This window comes from Callorhinus ursinus, unplaced genomic scaffold, assembly GCF_003265705.2.
Source record: "Callorhinus ursinus isolate GAN/ISIS: 27379988/994484 unplaced genomic scaffold, GSC_fseal_2.0 scaffold25, whole genome shotgun sequence".
In the NCBI taxonomy this organism is placed as follows: domain Eukaryota; kingdom Metazoa; phylum Chordata; class Mammalia; order Carnivora; family Otariidae; genus Callorhinus; species Callorhinus ursinus.
This window is the reverse complement of record NW_027397087.1, coordinates 1,701,132-1,717,052: the sequence shown is the minus strand read 5'-3', so window position 1 is coordinate 1,717,052 and position 15,921 is coordinate 1,701,132. Positions and strand designations below refer to the sequence as shown.

Sequence of the window (15,921 nt, the reverse complement as noted above, 5' to 3'; positions counted from 1 at the left end):
AGGGTGAATAAATGCTTTTGAATGAACAAAATGATAAAAAGTTTTTAATGGCTAAGATGGTAAATTTTATGTTATGTATATTTTACAATTAAAAAAACACAAATTGTCATGATTTATCTAAAAAAAAAAAATCCAAGTCTCTCAACTGAAAAACTAGTAGAACCAAGATGAGTATAAAGTTAGAATTAGAAACATGGAAATCACTTTTTTATACCAACAAAACCAATTTTAAAACATGAGAAATGGATCCCATTTATTATCAAATATGCAGAAATTTAAATTTGCATAAACTATAAGAAAACTGTACAACTTTACTGAAGAACATAAAAGAAATCCTGAACAAGATCAAGAGATAAATTATGTTACTGGATAGGAAGACTCAGTATTATCAGGCCCCCTAATATTGATCTGTACTTTAATATAATTAAACATAATAATATAATATAAAATTCAAATGGGATCATCTCACAGATCTTGAGAAACGGACTTTCCAGTTCACACACACGAGTGTATGTACACAACTACCCAAACAAAATTTAGATGGAAAAAAAAGAATTGAGGTGACTTGAATTGCCAGACAACTAAATAACTTTAAAACTACACCAACTACAAAGACATAAAAATTGGCACAAGGCCTGATAAACATAACAACAAAAATATTAAAGGATCTAGAAATAGGTTCGTATACAGAAAGGAATTTACATATGTGAGAGTGGGCACTCCACATCTGCAGAGCAATAACTATTTATTAAATGGTATTGGAGGGGCGCCTGGGTAGCTCAGTCAGTTAAGCGTCTGCCTTCGGCTCAGGTCATGATCCCAGGGTCCTGGGATCGAGCCCCACATTGGGGTCCCTGCTCAGTGGGAAGCCTGCTTCTCCCTCTCCCACTCCCCCTGCTTGTGTTTCCTCTCTCGCTGTGTCTCTCTCTGTCAAATAAATAAATAATATCTTAAAAAAAAAACTTTCTCTAAATGCATTAGTTCTTAGACTACTAAAACAACTTAAAACACACACACACACAAACAAGGACACTAAGGCATAAATAGGTAATTAGTTTGCCCAGTAATTTGCCCAGTAAAGGTAATTAACTGAAGCCTAAAATTCAACCCCATGACATTAGATGCCACAGCCCCCCTAATCATTACAGCAGATGGCCAAGCTTGACACCCCCTTATCTCTACCACACACAAAAACAAATTCTAGATTGAAAAAAAAATCTCAACATATATGTGTATTAGCTAAAGTATACATATTGTTACAGCTTACGTTAGAGAAATCTTCCTTAAAACCGTCACCAACAACAAATCCAGAAAAGACAGGACTACAACTACATAAAACAAAATTGCCATATAATGAAAGACGACAGAAGGCAAAAAACATGGCAAGCTGGAGACTATGACTGCCAATACATACAACAGTCAAGAGACTAATTCCTTTAATATATAAAAAGCTCCTTCAAATAAGTAATAATAAAGACTAATGACCCAATTTACAAAAGGGAAAAGAAGAGCAGAAAGGAAGTCACAGAAGAAAAAATGAAAAGATGTCCAACTATTCTAGTATCAGAGAAATACAAATTAAAAACAATACTATGCATTTTTGACATCAGGTTGGCAAAAATTAAATGAATATTGGTGAAGTGTGAATAATGGACATTCTTGTTTTAGTTTAGTATTAATTGATTCAATATTTTAAGAGGGCAATTTTGTCCTATCTACCAGTGTTTGTAAGGGGCAAGGACTCTGACACAGCAATTCTAATTCTATCCTATCAAAGTCCTTACAGGTACGCACAACATAGACACAAAGATGCTTCCATGAAATTGCTGTACAACAGTGAAAGATTCTAAGTAATAAAAAGATCAATAAGACAATAGTTCAGTAAGTTATTACAGCTACTATTTTATTGACTACTCTGCAGCCATTAAAAAAAATGAGGTAGAATGAAAATGCTCTGTATGGACTATCATGGAAAGATCTCCTTATTTTTCTGAAATAAAAGCAGCCATGTGGTAGCAAGTTTGCAAGATACAAAGTTGAATACAAGGTCAATGAGAGAGAGAGAGAGAGAGAGAGAGATTCTAACAAAAAAGTCAGAAAATGGAATTTTAAAAAACATGCACGACTGCATCAAAAATTTGAGAATACTTAGGAATAAATTTGAGTTTAAAGGAAATTGTGTAAAACCTCTACACTAAAACTGTAACATTGAGAAAAATTAGAGAAGACTGTATTCAAGTAAGTATTTTATTATGGAAAGATATATTTATGGAATTAAAAACTCAGTACTATAAAGAAGTCAATATCATCAAAATCATGTCAAATTTGATAAAAATTCTTAAAAGGCATACAGAAAGACAAAGAGCTGAGAATGACCAAGGTAAGAGAACACACTAGCAGACCATGACTTACTACAAATTTATAGTCATTAACACAGTGTTCGACTGTTACAAGGTTAGATACGCTTAGAGAATAGTGGAACAGAATAAAGAGCTAGTGTGGTCGGGGGAAGGTGGGTTTTTCAGGAAAAACTTTGAGATAATTTGGGTATGGGAAAAACAAACTTGATGGCCCCCCCAACACATACACAAAAACTAATGCTCAGAATATTGTAGGTCTAAATGTCAAAGGAAGAGCACTAATGCCTTTCTAAGATAACTTAAGACAACTTATTTTCGTGACAGAGTTAGGGAAGGATTCCTTTAAGGTGGCTCAAAATGCCCTAACAATAAGGACAAGACTGTACTAAAACTGAGAATCTCTTCATCAAAAGGCCCCATTAAGAGAGAAAAAAGATAACCCACAAAGTGGAAGAAAACACTTCCAACACAATTAACCAAAGGACTCACATGCAGCATATAAAAAGAACTGCTTTACAACATAATAAAAGATGGACAACTTATGAAAGTCGGACATGTGACTTGAACAGTGACCTTGAATACCCAATGGGCCAAAGAGTGTATCAAAGAATGCTTGATCAGGAAACACAAATTAAAACCAGAATGGCTCAAATTAGAAAGACCAACCACACTAAATGTTGGCAAAGATATGGAGCAGCCAGAACTGTGATGTGCTGGAGGTTGGAGTGTAAATTGTTATCATCGTGAAAACAAATATAAGAAAGTGATACTGGAAAGCCTTAAAAATGAACAATCCAATCAAAAAAGAAAATTACTGAGATAAGGTGATGTAATTGTAGAACAGGACCCATGGTGAGTCACTAGGTAAGGCTATATGTAAATATAGCTTTGGGAATGATTGAAGACAGCATTTGGTTAAAGAATATTTTTAAAATCAATTTATAAGGTATAACATAACGTTCAACTTTAAGTGTACAGTTTGGTTAGTTTTGACAAATGAATCCCAGGGTTCAACCTCATAATCAGATATGTCCCCCCAAAATGTTTCCTCACATCCCTGTGCAGTCAATTCCTCTACTCTATATGATTTTTGTGACTATTGGTTAGTTTTGCTTATTCTAGTAAATCTGACGAATGGAAATGTATGGTATGAACTCCTGTGTATCTGGCTACTTTTGTTCAGCATAAGGGTTTTGAGATTAATCCATGCAATTGAGTGTATCAGTGGTTATTGCTGAGAAGCATCCTATTACCTGTTGTACATACTACAGTTTATCCTTTCACCTGATGATGGACATTTGGGTTTGTTCCATGGCCGTTATGAATAAAGCTGCTGCATTTGCATAAGAAAATAAATGTTACCATCACTTTGGGAAACTGATGGTATCATCTACTGACATTAAATTCAGACATACTTTGTGACCAACAGTTCCACTCCCAAGTATATACCTAAGAGAAATTGTTCCTATGTGCACCAAAGGACATGTACAAGAAATTTTACAGCAACATATTCATAACAGCCCAAACCTGGGGACAACACCAATGTCCATCATCATTAGAATGAAGAAATTAGGATATATTCACACAATGAAATCCTAGAAGGCACTGAAAATAACCGAATTATAGGTACACACAACAACGTGTCCAGTTCTCCCAAGTGTAATGTTGAAGGAAAGAAGCCATATGCAAATGGAGTCAGTTTCTATGAGGGTCAAAAGCAGATGAAACTAATCTGTTGTGTTAGAAGTCAGGAACATGGTTTCTTCTGAAGAAGGGTTAGTTGTGGTTACCAGAAGGGGGCAAGGTGGGGGCTTCTGGGAGGTAGGTAATATACTATTTCCTGATTTGCATGTTTATTTTGTTACCACTCAGAGCCATACACTTCAAATTTGAGTTTTCCATATACATGTTATGCTTCAATAAAAAATAATAAAAAACATTTAAAAACTGGCTTTAAAAGAGTCAATATATAGGGGCGCCTGGGTGGCTCAGTCAGTTAAGTGTCTGCCTTCAGCTCAGGTGAGTCCCACATCAGACTCCTTGCTTGGTGGGGAGCCTGCTGCTCCCCCTGCTAGTGCTTTCTCTCTCCTCCCCTCTCTCTCTCCCCTCCTCTGACAAATAAATAAAATCTTAAAAAAAGAAAAATAAATTAAAAAGAGTCAATAGATAAATTTCAGTGGCATCACAATGATCTCAATTTATCTGTACAATAGTTATTTACAATTATTATCACTGTCCTCACTTTTATACATGAGGATAGCAACTCTGGTCAGAGCTACAAGACAGAGTCAAGCTACACGCTCAAGGCCCCATAATGCACAAACTCATGAAACCAGCAGCAAAGGTTTCATTCCAAACTTAGATATGTCCTCAAGATTTCCCTGCTCAATTTCTGTCTGAGACAGTTCACTTTTCTCATTGTATGTTCTCACTCTCTCATCCAGTGTCTCCCTTTATCTGGAGGGGAAATGCTCAAGAGTTTAGACATTGAAACCTCGTGTTTAGTTATTTCTCAGGAAGACAGTAATTTGTTCTTTCTGTAGAACAGGAAAAATTTTACTTTTTTTTTTAAGATTTTTTTTATTTATTTGACAGAGAGACAGCGGGAGCAGGAACACAAGCAGGGGGAGTGGGAGAGGGAGAAGCAGGCTTCCTGCTGAGCAGGGAGTCTGATATGGGGTTCAATCCCAGGACCCTGGAATCATGACCTGAGCCAAAGGCAGACGCTTCATGACTGAGCCACCCAGGCACCCCAAATTTTAGTTTTGCAGCTGCTTTCTATGAAGGAGTGTGAGCCCTGTCTTCGCTGAGCTAGTTGATGGCTATGAGCCCACCAACAGGGGACAAGAAGAAGGAACCCAAAGGGGTTGCAGATGGAAAGGTGTGGTGGCGAGCTGGAAGGGAGGATGCTGAGGCAGGGCTTGCAGTGGCTGCTTGGTGGACCGGCCAGAGAAAGAACACTTGGCAGCTGTAAATAGACGGAGATTTGAGAAAGAAAAGAAAAATGGAACCACCTGGGTAGGTTTTTAAGGAAGAAGAAAAATATTGGCAGGAGGGATGTGTAAAGATCTGGCATAGGATATGGTATAAACTTCATTCTCATCTTCCCAAAAGAAGCTTCAAAGTAGATTTGAGTGCTTGTTTTATTTTCTCTATGACAATAAAATAAAACTACCGATATATATACAACCATTAAAATAAAAATTTTTATTCAAGTATCTCCTAAAATCAAATACATGTACACCATGTACTTTAGCACATAAACTATCACCCAACAATGAGCTCCACCTGAACTTTGCAAGAATCCGCAAACCAGAGCATTTTTTTTTCTTTTTTAAGCATCACTTTTATTGGCTTTCAGTAGCTTCTGTGAGCCTTGGAAGTGTTAAAAACACCATTAAAACTCCCCTTTTTAAATGTTTAGGAGTCAAATTGGCAACAAGAAATGACCTAGTCAATTTTTGTGGCTATGAGCTGGTATGGTACGCCTATGATCTCTTTTATTATACAGACTGACTCACTCAGGTCCCATCTTTTTTTTTTTTTTTTTAAAATAACCATCATAATTCTTAAGTGCTCCTGGTCCCCATGTGTTTCTCTTGCTGGATCTTTAAATGTTAGTACATTGGCAGGAGGAAAAAAAAAAAAAAAATCACTCTCCAGCCCCTCCCTGACTTGAAGTAGCCATTCTTCTCTTCCCATTGTAATTCCAGCTCTTATTAATTATGTGTATCTTGGGGTGCCTGGGTGGCTCAGTCCGGTAAGCAGCTGCCTTCAGCTCAGGTCATGATCCTAGGGTCCTGGGATCGGGTCCCACGTCCGGCTCCCTGCTCAGCGGAGAGCCTGCTTCTCCCTCTCCCTCTGCCTCTGCCTGCCATTCTGCCTACTTGTGCTCTCTATCTGTCAAATAAATAAATAAAATCTTTTGAAAAAATTATGTGTATCTTTCAGGAAGTCACGACCCCTTTAGCTCTCGTATGTAAAATGAATACGATGAACTAAATGATTTCTAAAATGTTTGCAGCTGTCAGTTTTTAATGTTGTAAAATTTCAGATTCTATATTTTAATCTCTTGCCTCTACTCCCCTGAGCCAAAGACCTTTACTAATAGTTCCTGGAAAACAACATGAAATTCCTCAGTCACTGGTCCTCATTTTGGGATTCCCTCTGCTTCATATCAAGCTTTAGCTCTCATTTGTGTTGGAAGAGTCCATCTCTCTCCCCACAGCTCCCAGCTATGTAGCAAGTAGAAGCCTAACACACATTCCAATCACCTCTCATTTCCCAGTACATCCTATTTCTATGGCCACAAAAATACAAGACTTTCCTGCTTCTTAGTCTGTACAGCTTCCAATTTTCTGGACTATCACCATAACTCCATGCAAGTGATGGTGACATGTCACAAAGGCCTATAAAATAAATACACAATGAACAAACCTATTGTCTAGACTGTGAAAGAAGACACTTGGGATCATTTATCTAGATACAGGACATTAAAGGAAAATCTATTCATAGCTAATACAGCCTGTTAGCTATGAATGGAGAAGTTTTTTAAAGTACAGTAAGCCAATAAAATATTCAAAGATATTTATAGCTCTCCCTTGCTGGTGAGGCAAGGATGTCTGACTCACTAGGAAGGGTAGCGAACAGCTCTATCCTTTATAACCAAGGGAACCCAAAATAGAAACAAACCAGAGGGGCTCCTGGGTGGTTCAGTTGTTAAGCATCTGCCTTTGGCTCAGGTCATGATCCCAGGGTCCTGGGATCGAGCCCCGCATCGGGCTCCCTGCTCCACAGGAAGCCTGCTTCTCCCTCTCCCACTCCCCCTGCTTGTGTTCCCTCTCTCGCTGTCTCTCTCTCTGTCAAATAAATAAATAAAATCTTAAAAAAAAAAAAAAAAAACAGAAAGGAGGAGGATCTTTATTAAGTTGAGGGATGGGTTATTTCCCTATCTGAACCAAAATATTCTAAAGAGGAATGTTCCCGAGCTACTCTAAGGTTCTGAGTGGTGTGAGTAAGCCCCAAGAAATGCCACATGTGGCGACAGCTTGGTCACTCCCAATACCCATGATGCCATGCTAGGTTGGTTCTCTTTTCTACCAAAGCCATAGTGCTCACTCTCAGCAGGGCAGCCCACGAGCCATCCCCCCAGCCCCAGGCTGGGTCTGAGCTGCAGCCAGTGGAGGGAAGAGCTTTTCCAGATGCATATTGGAAGAGAAACCAAAAAAGCATAGTTCACTTTGTTTCAGAAAAAATAAGTGCTTTTCTTCGGTGTATTTTCTCCTTCCATGGGTAATTAAGTCACTGCCAGTTTCCCAAATAGTATCATTTTAATGTACAACACCATTTTAATGTAAAACTCACAATAATTCACTTCACTTCCTCTCAGGATGCTCAGGCACACACCATGATAATAGGTCTTTACATTTCCTAATAAATAATCAGATGTTTCAGGTCCACCTTCATAATATAAAATATGAGATGAGCAGGAAAGGAAGCCCAGCTCTGGGCTGAGCTTCTGAATCAAAGGTTCACCTAACCCTGGGGAGGTGAGAGGTGGGGAGGAGGGGGGAGGGAGGTAAGGGTAAGTCCAGGGATGGCACTAGGGTAGGCGTAGGAGAGTCTGAATTGAATACAAAATTAACTGCAGTGTCTTCTTCCATACCTTTCTATTTTGTTAGATTTTTAAAAGGAGCCTCGGAATATTCAGAATCACTAACCAGAGTAAAACAGAGGTAAGGTTCCCCTGGTATCAGCCAGCCAGCCAGCCAGCCAGCCAGCCAGTCGATCAGTCAGTTGGTCCAAAATGTGGCCTTCACTCAGTCCAGCCCTGGCCTCAGAGCTGGTGTTCCTTGAGCCACTAGATTCTTAGGAATGCATCTGACTTTTAGGAAAAATAAATCATGAGCTACAAATTCATATCATGTTTTTTTTTTAAAAGATAACATGCCTAGGAATATATTTAGAAAAAATTCAGGCAATATTTTTTACCGAGTCAAAAAAGAAAATTTGAATAGTTTTGGAAGATATGTTCTGGAATAGAAATACTAAGCATTCTCAAGATCTCAGTTCTCATTTCTACCTTCACATTAATTCATAAATTGATGCAATCTCAGTAAAAATACCAAACAGATCCTTTCGAAACCAAGGTAAACTAAGGTTTTCTGGAAGAATAAGCAATCCAAAACATTTTTTTTTAAGTTGCATAAAAACTTGAGCAGATCCTGAGATGTATTTTAATGCTGAAATAATTAAGACACCCATACAAAATACCACAGAAGGCCCGAAACAGTCCCAAGCTTAGCATAGAGAGTAACTATGCTAGAAGCCTGCTGTAACATTAGTACCCTGAGGGGAAAAAAGTGGTCTTGGATTTCTACCTCAAGCTATGCACCAAAGTCAATTTTTGATATAAAATGGAAGGAAAGAAGGAAAAGTTAGAAAAAAATCACTTAATTTGAAAATATAGGTGCTCTGAGTAGGAGAGGACTTCTTAAGCCAAAAAAGAAAAGTTATATATTAAAATGAAAATAGATTTGACTACACAAATATTTAAAATGTTTTCACACTGGACAAGACAAGTAAAATTAAAAACAAATAATAAAGACAGAAACTTTTTTTCATTGTTTTAAAAGTACTGTTTTCAGGGCACCTAGGTGGCTCAGTTGGTTAAGCGTCTGCCTTCAGCTCAGGTCTTGATCCCAGGGTCCTGGGACTGAGCCCCATGCAGGGATCCCTGCTCAGTGGGGAGCCTGCTTCTACCTCCTCCCCTCCCCCACCCCGGCTTGTGCTCTCTCTCTTGCTCTCTCTCAAATAAATGAACAAAAATCTTAAAGAAAAAAGTACTGTTTTCATACTGAATATATTTACATAAAAATTAACTTTGATAATTAATATACATTGAAAACATTAAGGCATATACCCTTTCATTTAGCAATTCTACCACAAGAAATTTATCCTAATGAAACATTTATGAGCAAAAATACTTACAGAAGTGTTGTTTCCATTTTTACATTATTTTTAATACCTTGAAAAACTAAATCTCTATAAATATAATCATGGTTAAAATGTAGTCAAAAAGTACAGTCACATTTTCAAGTGTGAAAAGCAGCCTATACAAGATGATCAAAAAGTTTTTAAGTGGACGTCTGGGTGGCTCAGTCAGTTAAGCGTCTGCCTTCAGCTCAGGTCATAATCCCGGTGTCCTGGGATTGAGTCCCACATCGGGCTCCCTGCTCAGTGGGGGGTCTGCTTCTCCCTCTCCCTCTGCCTGCCACTTTGTCTACTTGTGCTCTCTCTGTCAAATAAATAAATAAATCTAAAAAAAAAATTAAAAACAAAGTTTTTAAGTGTTCAATTCACATAGGCCTTTCATAATCCAAAATGTTGGCAATGATTTCCCTGTGAAATAGAATTACAGAAAGTTTCTTTTGCTTTGGGATATTTCTGGTTATTTCCAAAATTCATTATTTTATTTTGTAATATAGGGAAACATTTAATACTTAGATCAGTAAATAAACTGAGATCAGTAAATAAACTCTCTACATTAAGGTGATGAAGGTATTCACAGAGCAAAGCTCTGAAGGATGGCCATTATATTTTCTATGAATCGATTAAAGCAAAAGACATAATCCTCCCACAGGATAAAAAACAGGACTTTTTCTTCATGCCATTGTATTAGAACCCTGTGTGGTCAGGTGTAATGGAAATAAATGTGTGCCAATTCTCCATGCCGACTGAGAGATTGAGGAACCTCTCTAACCTGGAGTCTGCTGGGAGTGTAACTGTGCTCGGTATCCTGTATTTGCTGCTCCAGATCCACACTTCCCCTTTTGGTGCCCTATGCTGGACCCTGTTGTCCTAAAGGAATGGCATAAAGTGGCTCCCAGTCCTTGGACTTGTCTTTGGATTTGGCCAATGGCAGTGATGGGGCAGACAAAACAAAGAAGAGAGTCGGGCTCTTTACTTCCGAGCTCCTTTCCTGTCAAGCCCTGTGGATCGGCTTCATCCCTCTCCTGAGGGCCACAACTCCTATTGGGCAGCCCTCACCATACCACTCAGCCTCCCTCTAAAATTCTGGGTTTCCCCAGTGGCTTCTCCTACCCTTGCCCCTTCAAGTCTAGGGCTTTAAAAGCCTCTGTTGTTGCCCCAGCTCTTAGTGCTTTCCCTAAGCCCTGCCCACAACTTTGTAATGAGTTCTAATAAATTCTCAATCAAATCATCCAGTTTGAGTTGGTCACCTGATTCTTGAAAGCACCTGGTTGATATATTAATATATGTAATTATCCAAAAGAATAATAAGGCTAAGTGCATTTATCCTTCAAAAACCAAAAAGAAAACAAAAGTGACATAATATGGCTTAAATTTTTTCATGCTTGAGATAAAAAATAAGTTCAACCCTGTATGATTCGATGATTCTATGATACCAGGATCCTTGTGCTTTCCAGTTTTGTTTTGTTTTGTTTTGCAAGTTACTAACCCTTATATCACCTCGCCATGTACAGAACAGCATATTAGAAGAGAAATAGCAGAGGGAGAACACTGGTTATCTATTTCTCACAAGACGAATTGCTTTGGCCACATCAAATATAAAGGTAGACATTTTTCTTAGGCACCCCTTGTATGTTTCACAACACACCTTTTCACTTTGCTGTGATTGAGTTTTACTTTGCCCCAAGCTTTAAAATCTAATCAAGTTTACTGCATCCAGATGTTTCTGGTTTTGCAGCACAGTAAAGTAGCATGGACTCAACTGATTAACCATTTAAGTTGATTAACCATTTAAGGATATGAGGAGCTCACTGAAAGAGATTTCTCCTTAAAAAAACGAGATCATCCCACAAGGTTGTTTCAAGAGCCAACTCCTACACCCAAAGAAGGAAAAACAATTCTGAGAAGAATATGGGATCTGTCCATCAGATTGTCCCAACCCCATTTCCCAGGACTGGGGGGAGAGGTCGTGCTCTTTTCGCTCCAAATTATTGCGAGGCATCCCAAACACAAAGCAGGATTGCATAGATAATAGTATAAGAAAGCACAGCACAAGAGATGGGAGAAAGCAATGCACTCTCATTTGAGGAAAGAAGTTCAGGCTCAGTGAATTAATACGGGAGCCCCTCAATGAGTAGAAGAGGTCAACTTCAGCACCAGTGACAAGTCCCCTGCACGATGGCTCTGATAGGGGCTGGTGATTCTCTTAGCTGGCACATCACCAAAGTTCCAAGAGCTCATATATTGGCAGTGGAAGTGCCTTTGATGGTGAGCACAGTGTGATCAGAATGTCACTGGAAGCTCTGGGGGGCCAGAGGCTTTACCCGCCCAGGGTGGTAGTTACAGTGTCAGCAGCTACAGATGAGGCTGATGGCTTTGGAAGTGGCAGAGAGAGCCTCCTTAGCAGTGGGCACCAGCAACAGCAGTCAGTTACCCTCATATGAGTAAGAGAACTCCGGAAGCCATAGTTTAAAGGGACAGGTTCTCTGATATCAGCTTTCTTTTTATCCGTGAACAAAAGGTCAGTTTATAGTATTAGGTGGTCTCTTAAGCCCTCAGGAAGAAAAATCACTGAACGACAGTGTTATAAAGGAAAATCCAAACAGTGGCAAGTCTGAAGTGGCTGAGGGCAGCACAAGGACAATGGGGGACGCATGATGACAAACACGATCTCGCTCCCAGCTCTGCCAAGGACTGGGCTTAAATGTTGATAGCACAGAATTCCAACAACACACTTGAAATAGGAACACTAGATTCTTGTATACCCCAGGAAAAATAAAGAGAATCGGGGCACCTGGGTGGCTCAGTCGTTAAGTGTCTGCCTTCGGCTCAGGTCATGATCCCAGGGTCCTGGGATCGAGTCCCGCATCGGGCTCCCTGCTCGGCAGGAGGCCTGCTTCTCCCTTTCCCACTCCCCCTGCTTGTGTTCCCTCTCTCGCTGTGTCTCTCTCTGTCAAATAAATAAAATCTTTAAAAAAAAAAAAAAAGAGCATTGAAGATAGAAAAGCATAAGACTTTAAACCCTTTGAAATATGTTGATTCTAATTTCACTGTTTCTGTTCTCTCTACAGAGTGGCAAATTTTGTATGTCTCCCTAAAGGCAGAGAAACGAATGGAAATACCACAAAATGCTTTAAATAATAAACCAACAGTTGTCCCAACAACAATTGAAGAAAATCACAAGGAAAGTGTTAACATCCTCAAAATTAGCAATAAATGACAAGGCAACCCTATGCTGGTATCAAGTAATGGGGTAATAAAAAGTTTACTGCAGGTGCAGGGGTATCTTAGTCTTATCTGATACCCACCAAAAGGACATCAGCAGAGTAAGGAGCTCCTAGAAGGCTCTCAGGAAGCAGAGCACCAGCCCAGGGAGCATGGTAAGGAACACAGCCACAGTGGGAACTGGTTAGGGACTTGGATGTCTTCTTCAGACCACAGCCAGCCCACTCGGTCACTGTACTATCACAGCTCATTCCACAGCACTATCATTATCTGTCCTGCCCTCCCCCCCATCTCATCCAAGACCTTAGAAAGCTCTGAGAATACAGATCATGACAAGCCAAGACTGGGAAAGCCACTGATGAGGTCAACTACAGTGTTCCTCTGAGCTTCTGGAATAAGGAATTTTTGCAGAGGTATAAATGCCCCACAAATATTACTTGAAGTGGGCTGAAAAATCATTTATGACATTGAGTCGTAACTTCTCTAACTTCTTTACTCAGCAAATGCTCATCATTACAAAGAAGACTGCTGCAATCTACTCGTAGGAACAGGACTTAGGTCACCAATATAAACTAGGAATAAGAAACTCATAGAATTTGGTTTTTCATTAAAGCAAACTTCAGTACTTTTAAGTGTTCAAACTGTGCCTGATCATGAGAAAGAATTTGGCAGGTGGTTCAATGATTGTAACAACAAGCACTCCAATTTTGGAAAAATCAACTGTAAGTAAGAAGACTGGATCAGCTATATATTGTTTTTCACTAAGGCCAAGATACTTTTCATTCTAAAAGTCAAGCACTGCAGAAAACAAATGCTGTGAAGTAGTCTTGGGATAGTCAGAAGTTTGCAATTGCATAAATCAAGGCTAAAAGCCATCAGGTTGTAGAACTGAAGATTCATTGCCACCTCAAAACGCATCTGTGTTCTTAATCACTGAAGTAACAAGATACTGCAGAAAAACCACGTATTACTAACCCACCCCAAATTTGATCCATTTATGTCTGTCAGTGAATAGGAATGGAAAGCACTTTTCTCTAAATGGATAGACTGATCCTTATATACACACATACCCTAAGACAACCAGAAAAATATGTCTGCATAGGTAATCTTGAAATATCAGGAAGAAGACAAAGAGGTTTCACCAGAGATGCATAAACACATGTATTCATTTAAGACACACCATCCTCTAATTCTTGTTTTTTTATTTCATGTGAACCTTTCAGGTAGAGTAAAAATATCTAAATGCCCATTCCATCTTAATATATTCAAGCAAAGCTCCTGGGAAGTTTTCCAAAGAGTTAGATTGCTTTAAAATTGGCCCATGCATTAAATAAAGCTTTGTCTCACAAAAGGGAACGAGTAACTGATACAGTCTCTGTACATTCACTCCACACAAGGTTCCTGTAGCTGGAAAGCATTCTCAAAGACAAACAACAAATCAGATCGCAGCTCTGGAGACTCATAGGCTGCCTCTTCAAGCAAACCTGCCGGCTCGCAACAGTATGAGGGCCCACCATCTGCTTCCCGAGGAATGTGTAATCTACCTGCTCTGTTAGTCCCCCAAAGGTTCTCCTACTTTCCACACCGGCCGCCCTTCATTCATTCCATGGCCTTTACCTTTCATCTCTAAGAAATGCATTAATGATAATTGTGCAAATTTTCCCTTGAACAGCACAACCAAAAAAAAAAAAAAAAAAAAAGCCTTACATTTTGCAGAGAAACAAAAACTCAAATTCTGGGAGGACTGAACTGGCACTAAAAGCCACGGCAGCAAAGGATTCGTTCCACGGGTACCTGGCTTCTTTTCACATTACCTGCTTCGGTGTACTTCAATCCCACTTTTTCTTCTGTGTCTTTTGTCTTCGGGGGTGGCCAGACAGCTTGGAGTCTGCCTGGAGTCCTATCGTCCTGCTCAGTGGGGCTGTGGTCCGGCTGTTGAAAAGCAGGTAAAGAAAAGAATATGTTACATGAAATGTGGCCAGAGCGAATTAACCCCTGAAAACGTGCTACCTGTAAATCCAAAATTAATTTTAATGGCCAGTTGCACATTGCCCTTATTCACTATAATTGAAACATCTCCCTACAGAGTGACCCTTTTCCAGAAAGGTAAAGTGATCTGTAAGGGTGGAAAAAACAACAAAAAACAAAACAAAACAAAACAAAACCCTCAAGGCCAAGTACGATACAACCATTAATAGATGATGTTTATCATGTAACTATTTTTTTTTCATAAATCACAAACTTTGAGCTGAAGATACAGATATAAACGCACTATGATCAGGTACATTTATAGGAATGATTATACATGTATCCCAAACAACTCCAGGGTATTTTATAATATAAAGACTAGTTTTGCATCTTCCATGATCAATAGCTGTAGGTCAAGATAAATTTCTCTAAGCACTCGACATTGTTGATTTCAACTGGTTTTTCTTTCCTTTAAATAAATGACATAGGCTTCATATTCAAGCCTACGGGTTGATTTTTACAACTAGGAGAATGCTGTATTGTGTTTAATTTTCAACTACATCCTAAGAATGTTTCCAAAAGATTTTTAAATTTTTAACACCTTAACTGATCAACTACATAAGAGGGAATGATAATTACAAGCTGAGGAAATACTAAAATTCTATTGTTGTTATGAACATTTAAGATCTACTGGACAGGTGTTTGCTAGTCTTTATAAATTACCTGAATTAATTCTCCTAATAGTAACACTAATCCCTAATTAGATGGTTACCATGTGCTAACTTCACTTACTCTTCACAACTGCCGTATAAGGTAAGGGTTATTTTCTTCATTTTGTGGATGAAGGGATGGAGGCTCTGAGGTGATCAAGGTCAGCCAGCCAGTAAATGGCAGAATTAGAATTTAAACCAGGTCTCATTCTAAACCCAGTGATCAGGATGCCTTGTAACGAACACGGAACATTTTAATCATATCACAAACACATATTTCGCCAAAGGGCAGACTTTCAAAGTTAAAATAGAGTTTATGCAGAGGTATAATTAAGAGGTGAGGAAATGTGGGTTCTATCTCCCTATTGCATTGCTTCCGCGTGCTGTTTAGTTTTTTATAAGAACATGTACTATTGGGGCACTTGGGTGGCTCAGTCATTTAAGAGGCTGCCTTCAGCTCAGGTCATGATCCCAGGGTCCTGGGATCGAGCTCCACATCAGGATCCCTGCTTCTTCCTCTCCACCGCTTGTGTTCTCTCATGTTCTCTCTCTCAAATAAACAAATAAAATCTTAAAAAAGAAAAGAACATCTACTATTAATGTTTAAACTCAGAGTGACAGTTTTCCCTTTCTGCCCTCACATCTTTATGTATATCCCTCTTTTGACA

At 39.0% G+C, this 15,921-nt stretch overlaps 1 protein-coding gene across 8 annotated transcripts in view; it reads right to left on the bottom strand.

Moving 5' to 3' along the window:
- The window catches only part of FMN1 (formin 1), a 445,431-nt gene that overhangs the window by 284,192 nt on the left and 145,318 nt on the right, over positions 1-15,921 (bottom strand). For all 8 annotated transcript variants that reach the window (XR_012373582.1, XR_012373583.1, XR_012373584.1 and 5 more), the window contains one exon: positions 14,390-14,507. Coding sequence is in view for 3 of the 8 variants with exons in the window: in XM_073876758.1 (XP_073732859.1) it covers positions 14,390-14,507 (118 nt within the window). In the remaining 5 variants the exon portion in view is untranslated. The remainder of the gene's footprint in view (positions 1-14,389; positions 14,508-15,921) is intronic.